The 13,350-nt window shown below is 41.9% G+C and overlaps 2 protein-coding genes across 2 annotated transcripts; one reads left to right on the plus strand and one right to left on the minus strand.

Annotated features, from left to right (window-relative positions):
* Positions 1-538: 538 nt before the first annotated feature.
* Positions 539-5,927, minus strand: LOC109464219 (neurogenic locus notch homolog protein 1-like). Its single transcript, XM_019761155.1, has 11 exons — positions 5,870-5,927; positions 4,767-5,168; positions 4,042-4,152; positions 3,830-3,937; positions 3,603-3,716; positions 3,074-3,298; positions 2,646-2,774; positions 1,894-2,013; positions 1,376-1,489; positions 1,106-1,183; positions 539-675 (listed from the first exon to the last, which is right to left on the minus strand). The coding sequence occupies exons 1-11, from the start codon at positions 5,925-5,927 to the stop codon at positions 566-568; spliced, it is 1,569 nt and encodes a 522-aa protein (XP_019616714.1). The 3' UTR covers positions 539-565.
* Positions 5,928-10,224: 4,297 nt separating this feature from the next.
* On the plus strand, positions 10,225-11,472 carry LOC109464200 (olfactory receptor 5M1-like). The gene has a single exon (XM_019761133.1). It carries the CDS (start codon positions 10,225-10,227, stop codon positions 11,470-11,472), a length of 1,248 nt encoding a protein of 415 aa, XP_019616692.1.
* The last annotated feature ends 1,878 nt before the right edge of the window (positions 11,473-13,350 follow it).

The raw sequence follows: 13,350 nt of genomic DNA on the forward strand, positions 1-13,350 counted from the left end.
TGGACTGCATCACAATGGCAATGATATTGGAGCTTCAATCTTGTTTTGTATTTTTTGTCATCCTGCCCTGCATATTTTCACATCTAATTAAGACTTAGATGCAAACACCCATGATATAGGTACGACAAAATCACTGTGTGGTCTGTAAAATCATGTCCACTGTGGAAGAATCAACACTAGGAATAGAAATGAACTTTAAGTCTATATTTTACTCTGCGCTAAAGAATCACTGAGCCATTTACTTATGGAACTTCACTTTAGCAAAACTAATCAATCATTTTTAACCAACCATAGTTAAAGTTTCAAACATCACACAAATCCAGTCGAGCCAGCCTAAATTGGGCGTTCGTAAGGGGTAAAAGATAGTAAAATTAGGCACAAATAGGGTCAATATTTAGCCAGGAGAGTGAATCCGCAGTAAGGGTACATTTCCTCTTGGGCAAATGAACTTAAGGTGGCCAAACTCACCTAACAAATTATTCTCCCTATTTGGCTAAACTTTATTATTTTCATATCTGACTCCGAGTCGTTAGTTTGTTGGAGACAAAAGTGTGACGTCAGCGGGTTATTTAGCCCAGCACGAGAACGAGGCATCGCCCTCCTCCTTGCAGTACATGTCAGCAGGACAGGAGGCGCTGCTGCACTTGTAGGGCTGCAACTTGCGGACGGTCGGGGCTGGAACAAGACAGACACATGTATTCACATTACGTACATGACGTCTATGAGTAAAGTTAATATATTTTGTGATGAGCAACCTTCCCATTGAACTTGGACGTCAAAGGTTTAAATCACCTAAGCCTAGCACTTTCCTATCTTACATGCTTCTGGCATGGTTTGAAGTCAAAAAGTCCATAATATTTATAATATTTCAAAGAATTAAAAAAAAATTGGGATTCTTTTAGGTTTGTCAAAACCCGATCAATAACTTCGTCATTTGTCTGAGAACTAGATCGAGCAGTATATATCTATATATCTAAATATCTATATCAATCTATATTTATCTAAATATTTTATCTAACTATCTACCAACATCAACATCTATTTCTAGTGTGTGTGTGTGTGTGTGTGTGTGTGTGTGTGTGTGTGTGTTTAGTGCTATTCTTACCCAGACAGCTGAAGTGGGTGACCAGATTCTGACAGGTCCAGTCGAAAGGACAGGTCACCATAGAACACCAGTCTATTTCTGAGGCAGGGAGATTTGAGGGATTAGGCTTCAATGGCATTAAATATTCAAATGATAAGTGAAGTCCCCAAGACAGAAGGACTAAGGACTAAGTCCTTATATAGTAAGATTCCTACTTATGTTAAAGTCCAAAAAATTTGGACCTTTAATTCTAGTTATATACACTAAGAACACAGACAGGCAAATATTTACCATTTTGACAGTTGTCTCCGTCGTACCCGGTTGGGCATCGGCAGCTGTAAGAGTTGACTTGATCCTGGCAGGTTCCGCCTTGCTGACAAGGGTTGGACGCGCACTCGTCAGTGTCTGGTTAACAATAAAAAAAGGTTATATCAGGGAGGTTGTGAGTGCAAAGAAATGAGGGCTCTGAAATTAGATTGAATCCCACTTCTGACACCATTTGGCACCTCTGAATGCACGAGTTAATGAAAACAGTCCATATGACATTGCTTGGGTATTCTAGAATTCATTAGTAGAGGCTAGAGGCAGTAGGAGAATAACATCTAGTGGACAGTCTTGGGTACAGAATATTTTCCATACATCCTTAATGACATATTGGATAGATGCTCGCAGCTCTTTCACGTTCCGATGTTTTTTTCCCTTTCTGTTACTCTTCTATCAGATAGAATATTTAATCAATTAAGCATATCTTAAAAGACAACGACATCCAGGATTGCCGTTAGATACTTGATTGTAAGAGACTTCCTCACCGGTTTCACAGAGGAGTCCCTCGAACCCGTTCAGACAGTTACAGAAGATGATAGACTCTCCGAAGCAGGAGGTGCAGTTTCCACCGTTTTGGCACACGTTAGGCTCACACGGTTTAAGCGCTGCAAGGAAAAAAAAGTATGACAAATATGGCTTCTGCAATTGGGAAATGTTGCATCAACTAATCAACCATAAACACCGTTGTGGGTTCCATCAACAATAACGGCCTGCCGTCCTTCAAAGTCAGAGTCCACCGACATCTCCTTTATTGTAATTGAGAACACGTGGCAGCTGTGATCCATTGATTACTCAATAAATTGTTTCTTACATGTATGCACAATCAAGTGGGTATTGCTCACCATAGCATATTATGCAAACAAAAACGTCAATACTAAAGCATGGCTGCTTCCGGATGTTCTTTTTTTCAGCAAAAAGATTTTCAGTGGACCTAAGTGGACCTTCTAAGTTCTAAAACATCGTCCTTAAGTTAATCACAAACAAACAAACACACACACACACACACACACACACACGCACACACACATCTTGTTTGATGTTGCTGGTACTTCCCAGTGGGTTCAGCAGTTGAACACCACCCGTCATGGGGAATTTTGGCCGTTAAAAGTTTATTGTATTCATTTTTGGATGATCTATAGGGTGCTGCTGATGTAACCGAATCACTTCATGGGAAGGCTTTATGTTTTAAATACTGAAAAAAAAGGAGGAAATGCCTGAATCAGTAAATGTTCTGTACCGGACATGCAGACGTAGTTGTGCTGCTCCGTGCAGAACGCTTTGTTCGCCTTGTAGTTGTCGGAGCTGTCCATGAAAACACACAGGTCCAACGGGGACGAGACTTCGTCTACTGACCACTGCAGGGGGGCTGTTTAGGAAAAATAATGATGAAAAAATTAGATATTTAAGCTAAGCACCTTGCCAGATACAATAAGAGGTACATATCTTTAACGCAATATTTGAGTTAAGGTAAGCAAATATTTTTTGAAATGATTTCGTCGACGAATTTGTGAAGTTATTAATAACGGTTAGAGGTCTTATTACCAAGACACAGTATTAGAAATAAAGCCAAGGATCCCATATGTAAAGATTATCTGATCCTCGAGCTTATTCTGCGTTGCCCAGTATATGCAAAGTATCAGTTTGACACCAAAGTCTGTATAATACCTAAAACAGGAGAGCCATCACTGTAGAAGACAGGTAGCGGAGCGGTTTTCATGGCCAGCCAGTTGGAGACGCCGGTGGTGTTCGCGATGATGTTCGCCAGGAACTGTTGCTGCTGCGGGTCTCTCAGGTCCACCATGCGGCCGCTGCTGGCACTGCAGGCCTGGGTGGCGTCTCGATGGGTGACAGCTGAGGTCGAGAACTGATAGCAATCCCCGGCAAAGAATGCTGGGTACAGAAATAATATGACCAACACGATATGACTGATACAAAAGTGAATTTACCAACAGAAGAGATATATAAAGCCTGTTACTTGCTAAGTAAGGGTGACTGTTGTAACGTGGAATAATCAAATTTCAGCTCACTTTGAACGCATTGCGTAAAGATGTTTATATGCTTTAAAATGTTCATACAAGCTTTACCGAAACAAAGCTATCACCGTATTGTATTAGAGCTATTTACGGACTTGCAACGATGCAAGAGATGGATAAAAAGCTTGATTTCCCTTCAAATATTGCATTAGAAGTCCTACCAGTTTCACAGTTCTTTCCGGTGGCATCTTTAGGGCAAACACAGCGGTAGCCGTTCACGTGATCCAGGCATGTTCCTCCCAGCCAGCAAGGATTGCTCGCGCACTCGTCAATGTCTGAAACATAAACAAACTCTTTTACTCTATTTTTCTATGAACTCATTCAATGTTTTGAGTATTTTTTTTCAGTTAGGTTCTGGTAGAGTTATTTATTAACCGTGAGTACTAACCTTGATCGCAGTTGTTCCCTGTCCAGCCGTTCTCACAGCTACAGGTGTAACTCGCATCGCCGTCAGTACAGGTTCCGTGTGCACATGGGGAGGACGCACAGTCGTCGACTGAAAGAAATTTAATGCAACAAATCACAGAAATACAGCCAGCTTCTGTTCAATGTCAATTACAGAACACGATGATTGTATGTCAATGAAACGATCGTACTAACTTTGATCACAGTTGTTCCCTGTCCAACCGTTCTCACAGCTACAGGTGTAACTCGCCACGCCGTCAGTACAGGTACCATTTGCACATGGGGAGGACGCACAGTCATCGACGTCTGATAATATAAAACTTAATTTTAACTGAAATAAAATCAGAATACAACAACAAAGCCTTTGGTACTTCATCATTTAGTTACTCCGAAACCTGGTGAAAATGTACAACACCCTCATTTTGTATTCATTTGATAGGTAGCGTTTTATTTCTCCCTGGACCGTATTATCTAATAAACATTACTTTTGCAAAATGTAATATCTTCTTTGTTACAATGAAACAATTAAATACTAATCTAGGTCACAGTTGCGTCATTTGTTTAATTCAAAACCATTGTCATATAATGTGTATTATAATGCAAGATCACAATCACACACATTGAGAGGCTAAATTCAGGCTTTAAAAACTTTGAAACGGTTAATCATCATTATATTAGTTTTTCGTTGTTGTTTTGTATTATTTTTGGAATCCAGGAAGATTAGTTGCAAAAATATTGTGCAACTAATGTATATTCCAATAAAGTATTTAAGTATCAAGAGCCCATGTTATATATTTAGTATTAGAAGTCCTCTCAATATATGTTTTTTTGCTACTACATGTTATACTTTCCTAGAAAGTAAGACGGAAAAAAAATGAATTCCTTTGTGATGTTTTACCATATGGAAGTTGCAGTCTCACCTGCACACAGGGCGTACTTGTTGTTGTAGTGCGCTCCATTCGCTGAATCTGTGCCGTAGCTGTGAGTGTCGTAGTCCACTCCCCAGGCGTCGCCATTAACCCAGTTAGGGCGATACACAAAGGTGTCATCAAGGGGCTGGCAGTACCGAGGGTCAGTATCACCACAAAGTTTGCCAGAGAGGATCCATTGGGTACGGCAGTTGACGTCGATACCCGCACCGTCAAACGTGATGCAGTCTGAGGTCCAGTGGGTGGTACACGGACCACTACCTGACTGATAGCACGGATATCTCATCCCCACCGACGTGCAGGTGGTTTTTGCGTTGGTTCCGGTCATGGTTCCGAACGCGCGAACCTTATAAAAGGCCCAAGTGTCATGGGTGGCCAGGTACACCTGTTCACCTGAAGAAGTTACAAAAAGTTGTTGATCACCAGTTCTTAGATTTTTCACATATTTCAAAAGTACTGTAATGTATTTTGATGATAGAATATTTCTATGACAAAAGCGCCTACAGTTAATTTATATAACCTAGTCCACCATGTAAGTCAACAAAAGGTAGATACCAAGTGAGCTTGATAAAAAAATCATAGACTGCACTTATATCTCCTTTATCATGTATGTATCAAGGGTGCTGTATGTATCATCGTTATACGTTATATATAGTAATGGCGCCTAAAGGGAATCAACGCCGAAGATAAGAACACGTGTACACACCTATTGACATTATCCACCGGGTCACACATATCCTCCACCCTTATAAAATGTGTCTAAAGAGACCTCAAATGTAACGACCTCCAGTAAAACACACCCTTGCATACGTATCTAAACTGTGCACATCTGATGTGATGTATTTCTCAAACGCACCGTTTTTAAAGTGGTTATTTGTAACCCAGAGGATAAATGTTAATGACAGTGGCGTACATATTCACGGCTTACATCTCCTGCATGGATATTACCGTCAAGCATGACAAATAGATCTTGCGCAAATAAAGTTATTTCATTAACCACAGTTTGTTGTATCTATGTTTACAGGAAAGGAATAACCATACAAAACCCCAATCTCGCTCTCACTCTCCCTAATTGATTAGATAATAACGCAAACCTTGTGCCGAGGCCGTCCAGGCGACAACAGCCGCGATCAACAGCAGGAATCCTGACATCCTTACCGTCCGTAGAACAGAGCTAGACTGTGGTACGTGTTGGGTTCGCTCTGAGCTGTAAGAATCTTTAGACACGAAGATACAAAGCGCTGATTGTTACTGGACTGAATAGGGAGTCATCAAGACAGCATCACACCCTTAACTCCAGCGATATTTGACCCACTTTTTCCAATTAAAATGTACTCTGGCTTCATGATTATGTCATTAAGCTAACCTGGTAACGGACAGTGTTTTGTGGACGGCTTAGTTGAATGAGCTGAGACCATAGCAACGGCAGCCTGGTTGATGTCAGCAATATCTTCTTTAGACCTCTTGCACACACAAAAGATATTCGTATATTCAACATCTGGACAATTAAAAGATCGTTCCTGCCACTAGATAAGCCAAGAACTATTTTTTCTCAATCTTAACAAACTTGTTTCCTTAACACAGGAAATCAGAAAAGATCATTTAAAGATGCGTCACATGCACACTTTTGTAACCATTGGCACATTACGTGTATAACGTATAGAGAACATGCAGTAGTAATACTACGTGCCGTACTATATATGGCACACTGGGGGCTTCAAACTTTTCCATTCAAACGTGTTCATTTGCCAATCATTTGCACGAACCATAATGGGCACTGTTCATTGGATAAATGGGGGCGGACGACCTGACTGTCAGTTGACATTTAATAAGGAACGGGGTGCAGAGGGTTGTGTAATATTGTGTACGTGACAGCATTGACCTGTGCAAGAAAGTCCTAATAAATATAGAGGAAAGCGACTCTTTTTACACAACCATGTATTTTATTCAGCCGACGTTTCGGTGACCGTCTGTCACCTTCCTCATGGCAATTCTGACTGGTTCACATTGCACTGCAACACTGTCACCAAAATGTCTGCTGAATAAAAGACTTTATTGTGTAGAAACAAACAGTCTCTTCACTAAGTGACTTACCAACCTGATGAAACTATTCACGAAGTCCGAAACAAAGATTTTGTGTTGATGCCATCATAGAAGCAGTGGATGTCTGTTACAGTTCGGTAAGTCGCCTGTCGTAGACTGTCATGGAACCTACTGTTGCCAGGGGATTCTTCTGTTGGTTCTTTGGACATTTCCGACAATCCCGAGTCAGAAAACACGTGCAAATGAAGACTAACTGGTGAGGAACCAGAACAATGGAGCTCACGTAGTCCAAGATAAGGCGTTGCCGCCAGAATTCAAAATTTGTATAAAAAATGATGTTTGAAAGGGCCAGAACATAACTTGTTGGCTCTAGAAAAAAATGTCTAAAATATGCGATCCGCGTCTGAGATTGATGTCGAATGGGTGGACAGAGTTTGGAAGTGATTGCTCAGGATATGCGACTTGCCCAGACTTTAGAAGCAATATGCCATGAATGATCTACAGATATCCGGGAATTATATCACCATAAAAGTAGCACTGTCCTTCCAACCAGTGCTTTGATATAGACTTTGATCATGTTCGAAACAATGCAACGTTGCATAATGCTTTAATCAGCATATTTCCTACAATCTCAATTTCGTTGTCTAAGAAATCATAGCTGCAGCTGGACATGTAGTTAGTGAATACTTTTGGAGGGAAACATATTAAAAACCTGCGCATAGCAAAATCTCAACTTTTCCACAACCATCCTTTTTACCTATTAGTTTACAAAAGAGAAAGAGGAGATCTCGAGGACAAACCGCCGATTTGCGGAAACAACAAAGCCTTCCATTTGTTTTAATCTCTAAAAGCTGCCGAAACACCCTATGAATTCATCTTCTAGATGAAAAATTGTATACACCCTGCAATCTGGCATCTTTGATTTTTTTTCTCTTCAGCAATCAGTTTGCCCACTAAAAATGGTTTTGCCCGGGGACAATAGACGCAGTTAAAAACAACCTGTTGTAGTGGACGTCTCTAGGAGTTGAATACGGGACAGGTATTTAGTAAAACACCTGTTTGTTCTGGATACCAGGCTTTGTAGCATAGCGTTACGTCATTCATTACGTTTCAGGACCGAAACGTCACGGGTTTGATTCCCTCTCCGGGCGTATAAAGTTTGGCCGATGTGTAGCCATTTGAACCTCAACAGACCCTCATCCTGTAGAAAAAAACAGACCTCATAGTTACACATAACGGTGAGTTTTGGTGGTTAATCTTTACCTTACAGAAAAAAAAGACAAAAAGACTTTAAAAGCACAATATTTTTTCCCCACCTCCAACCTCTAAACAAAGATTGGTAACCCCGGCAACTACATAAAATCAATGTAAAGAGAGGGATTAATGGCGATTTTTTTAGTTTTGAGGACTGATAACCAGAAACTGAGATTCTGATAATCCGACAGCAAGAAGATCGCTTTGTATGGCGCTCGTCGTTAGGAAGTTTGAGGTTTTAGTTAATCCGTGGCCTTGAAAAAGTAATGTGGTTGTCTTTGCAAGGGATCTTTTTGTCTTTATTTGGAAAAAGGGAGAGAGAGATACACATACATGTGCACACACACACACACACACACACACACACACGCACACACACACACACACACACACAGACAAACACACACACACACACACACACAGACACAAAACACATATGCAAAGGAAAACATAATCCTCTATCAAAGCAGGAGAGGATTTGGCAGATGTACCGTATTTTGCCACGGCATCCAGTGTCGTCGCACATTGGGTCAGCTGCACGTCCTGAGTGCAAGTAATGAACACACGGTGAACTCCAGGGCATTTGGATGATACTCAACGGCTTAACTTTTTTGCTATCCCAGATAGAAAGGAAAATCAGTCGAAAACGTAAGGTATGCTGCCGTCCGAATTCACGGTGTCTGACTGACCGTCGATTAAAAAATGATGTTTGAAAATGACCCGAACGTGATGACTTGGCATGTGTTTCCAGACGAAACTTCGACCAATTTAGGTACATTAGACCATTGTGTGGTTGTTTGTCAGCTTAACATGCATATTTCTGGTAGTTGTGTCAAACGTCATATATGGCAAGGGACGGGTTGTCATCCCGGCTGTCTCCGACCAGGATCGCACACTCGACAAGGACAAGGATAAGGCTGATTTACTGAACAACATATTCGTCCAAACTACAAATGACAGCAACCATCCGGATTACATGCCGAGACTCCGGACGTACACAGATAAGTAAAGAACTTAGCTCCATACAGCTGACACCCGCGGAAGGATACAAGATCTGCGCACAAACAAGGCTCTAGGCCCAGATGGTATGTCAACCCGTCTACTTAAGGAAGCCGCTCTAGTCATAAGTGTATCTCTCGGTGAACTGTTTAATTCTAACTATCAACCGAACACTTTCCAACAGAGCGAAAATAGTGTAATGTCTCGCCAGTTTACAAAAAGAGAGACCGGGCGGGTCTAGGAAACTACAGGCCTATTGCCCTTCCGCAAACGGCGGGAAAGGCACTCAAGGGACTTGTGTACAACCGGTTATACAAGTATCTGACAGATAATGACTTAATGGACCCTAAGCAATCTGGCTTAGGGTCCATTAGAAAGAAAGACGACGGGACTGTTCTACTGCTACGTCTGATTCAACTGGTCTAAATCCATAGAAGATCCAAACATCGCCTGTACCGCTGCAGTATTTTTGGATGCAAGACGCGCCTTTGACACAGTTTGGCATGACGGACTTATTTACAAACTCACCCGATATGGAATCCGCGGTTCGCTGCTGGGCTGGTTCACTGATACCTGTCAGGGCGCCAACAAAGGGTGGCTATTAACAACAAGGTATGTGACTTGAGACGTTAGTACTAGTTGTTTTCGTACGGCCAGTGCCAAATCGGTAATTCTACAACGTTCTTATTACTCAAGAAGAAAAATTTGTGTCCCCGTCCGTGGCAAAACAAGGCAAAATAATCGACAACAGATAAACCTAGGCCATTCACGACGCCAGCCAGCAGAAGGCTGTCTAATGGACTATACCACACTACTTTGAAAAAGGGGTATTCTGTGTTTTGTATTGTGATTGTGACATTACCCATGTTTCCTTTTTTCTTGTAACGTTACTCTTTACATATCTGTTAAATGTAAAATTTCAGCAATCGTTTCATCATCGTGCGTTATATACATTGTATTTCCCGAGGGGTTGTAATATAAGATGCATTACGTCAATGATGACTAGACATCCAAGTATTACGATACTCCAAAAAGCAGTTACTGAAGCAACTGGATATGTTTTCGGAATATAAGATATCTTGTTTGTACATTTTACTGAACAGAAGGGTGCGCAAATCCTTTGGACACACGGAGTGATCACTTAAGCATCAGTATGGCAGAAGGAGGCAGTCGTCCATCGGGACAGGATCGTACGAATCAACTTAATATTCTAGCAATTAGCTCGTTATCTCGTGATCTCCAGACGGTGTATCTAGTCATCGCCCTAGTGGTGTCAGTGGGGTGCGGTCTGCTTCTGATCTTCTTGGTTTGGAAGAAAGAGTATCTACAGAAGCCCAGCCACTACCTACGGTGTAACCTGGCGGTAGACGACATCATTTTCACCGGCGGACTGATCCCCACCCAGATCTACAGATTTTTCCAGCAAGACGTCGAGAGCGAACAGCTACTGTGTTCGGCAAAAGCATTGCTGTTGGCCGCATGTCTGGTTTCTATGCTGGGTACGTACCTTATGATGGCGGTAGAACTGTACTATTGCATCTGCCATCCCCTACACTATCATAGCAAAGTCACAACAAAACGTGTGTTGTGTGCCATTTTGGCAAGTAGAGTCATTTCCATGATCTTGGGACTAGGACCTGTGGTGTTCAGCGGACTGCCCAATCTTAATGCCAACCTACAGTGTGAGCTCGAACCTGCAAACAGTGCCAGCGTAGCCGCCATCCTCAGAACCATCGTTCTGTTTGTTGCCGTCCTCGTTGGTTTCACCATACTCATACTCTACTACTTCGTCCTCAAGGAAGCCAGAAAACAACAAGCAAGGGATGAGAGTCGCAACATGTGGATATTCCAGACCAAGGCATTCCGAAAAATGGCTCCGCATGCTATCATTTTGGCCGTGTCCGGTGCCACGAGCTTCTTTCAGGTCGCTATGGTACGAAATGTGATCAGTATGGAGGAAAAGGCATCACATTCCATGATTGTCACTGAACGCGTGGCCACTCTACTGCAGTTTACCCTGTCGTCAATGGCTAACCCTATCATCTACAGCTTTCGCCTTCCAGAGTTTCGCAAAGCCTGTAAAGAACTCTGTGGTTTGCCAACTAGCCTTCCTGTGGCATCGAACGTACGACGAAAGCAGGACATGAACACGACCGTATGTTCTCTCACCCAAGCTTCAAGCTGTCCTGTCACAAGCCGCGAGACGGTTAACGGCACGCTCCCCAACCAAATCACAGCACAGGCAGACATTGAAATCAAGCAAGCGCCCAGTTGCACTTACGGGCGACCGAAACAGATCGCTATAGGGGCCGAGGAACGTGCTGCACCGACACCTGTTTCTGGAGGCTGCGGTGATACCGTGCTGGAAACCATCCCAGGTCAGACCAACGTGAATGCCTAGCCAGTACAAAGTCAAATTCTAACGTCTGACATTCTGCGAACAGTTCTGTTCTGTAACACTTAGTTGGACGTGTCAACGTGACTTAGAAAGAAGATACGGTTAAAAGAAACTGAAGTCAAGGAGTCGGAAAGGAGATAGGATCAAGAAATTTATGGAGAAAACTGTATTAACTGTGTTACACAAGAAAAAAGGGTCGACATAGTTTGACAGTACTGTACTGTTTTTTTCTGTAGCGAGTAAAAAAAATCGCAAACAGTTTGGTAATTGAGAGGCAGGAACATGTGCAGTATAGCTTAGCGTTGTTAATCATTTGCACAATCATCATACAACATGAAAAAATCATTTTGTTATAAATGGTAAAGGGATATAGAAGGGAAGGTTAACCGGGGTATTTTGTTTTTAAATTTATAAAAAGGAATATGAGATCACGTAAAGAAACGTCCATCCAAATCCCCTGAAAATCCCTGAGTGCGAAAAGATCGCGAACTATTAGGACTACCTATTAGTAATAATACCTAGTTTATCCGCTCTGTATATATAAACCCTAGCTCTTCAAGCACGCAATTTGCAAAGTAACCCAGGAAACCACGTATTAAAGAGTTTCCAAATTTAAATATCTGATTACAGCACACAGGGGTTAATACTGCTCGGCGGGTCTAATATCTCGCCATGGTACCCTATGAGATTATATGACAGCATTTTAATAGGGCGTAGAAAATAATCTAAAAATTACAAACATTTGACATAGAGCAGCCTTTACAAACCTTTGAATAATAAAGTATACACAGTAAGGCATTTCTCTACAGCAAAGACTGCTAATAACCCTCATTATGTAGATCAGACTTGTCTTTAGTGTGCGCATGCGCAAGATGAAATCTCACGAGATTTCGTCCGTGACAACACGAGATCTTGTTACCTGATAATGACCGCCGACCGGCGAGCCTAGCAACCGACTATTTACTTACTGTAACTAAGGTGTTTTGGGACGAATAAACCATCTATCAACCTTAAAGTATCTGTTTTACATTTATTTAAACCCTTTCCTGTCAACTCTCTGTGACCCTTTGTTTACCTTTGGGGATTTTCCATCCCGTCCTAATGGTAGCCGTATTACATGACCTCTCGCCGGGGCGGCTGCAGTACACATCTATTTGACGCTCCTCTTCAACTGCTATTTTCACCCTTTTTGATGGTTCTCCCATAGTAATCTTGTCATTCTTTACAAAGTTCATGCTTATTCCTACTTAAAAATGTAGTTTTTCTGTGCTTCGCGTGCTTAACGTTTCCTACGAGTAAAGTAATTTGTGAACCTGATATTCCTACGTGGATCGGGATCGCTATAGCACTAAATGTAGGTCAAACATCAAAATTAGCACTAAATGTAGGGCAAACATCAAACTTACTTTCTTGTTCTAGAATAACTGTGTAAAATTGCACCCTATAGTAAACAAATACTTCCATATACACATACTTAAGGTGGAAAAAAGAAGACAAAACAGCAATTATCTTTGAAATATCTGTTTTTTTCTGGTTCAAAACAGCTTTTACATGTATAGAAAAAGTAACTTCTTGTCAACCCCCACACTGAAATTCTAAATCGCACGTCTGTCGCCACAAAACGAACCAATGAGCGGGCCGCATTTTGCCACGCCCACGCTCACACGCCTGATTTGCCTGATTTGCAAAGCTACCGGGCGACCTACGAGCCGCGGTAAATACGGGATAGCAGGTGGATAGGTGCCAGGAGTTTACATTGTGTCTCCTTTCCTTGGGAACATGGAGTACTACAGATTTAATAGTCGCTCACTGCGACTATTGGAGTGGTGTGTCGTCTCTCCTCCGAGTAATCCCTTCTCTCCTAGAAAGAGAGCCCCCGCT

Source organism: Branchiostoma belcheri, unplaced genomic scaffold, assembly GCF_001625305.1.
Source record: "Branchiostoma belcheri isolate BF01 breed outbred unplaced genomic scaffold, Haploidv18h27 scaffold134, whole genome shotgun sequence".
Classification (NCBI taxonomy): Eukaryota; Metazoa; Chordata; class Leptocardii; order Amphioxiformes; family Branchiostomatidae; genus Branchiostoma; species Branchiostoma belcheri.

Bases quoted from the DNA above. Each gene is read 5' to 3' on its own strand.
- LOC109464200 (XM_019761133.1), top strand. From the start codon at position 10,225: ATGGCAGAAGGAGGCAGTCGTCCATCGGGACAGGATCGTACGAATCAA.
- LOC109464219 (XM_019761155.1), bottom strand. From the start codon at position 5,927: ATGTCAGGATTCCTGCTGTTGATCGCGGCTGTTGTCGCCTGGACGGCC. The intron at 5,169-5,869 runs GTTTGCGTTATT...TAACTTCTTCAG, and splicing joins CTGGACGGCCTCGGCACAAG to GTGAACAGGTGTACCTGGCC. The intron at 1,184-1,375 runs GTAAATATTTGC...TCCCTGCCTCAG, and splicing joins CGGAGACAACTGTCAAAATG to AAATAGACTGGTGTTCTATG.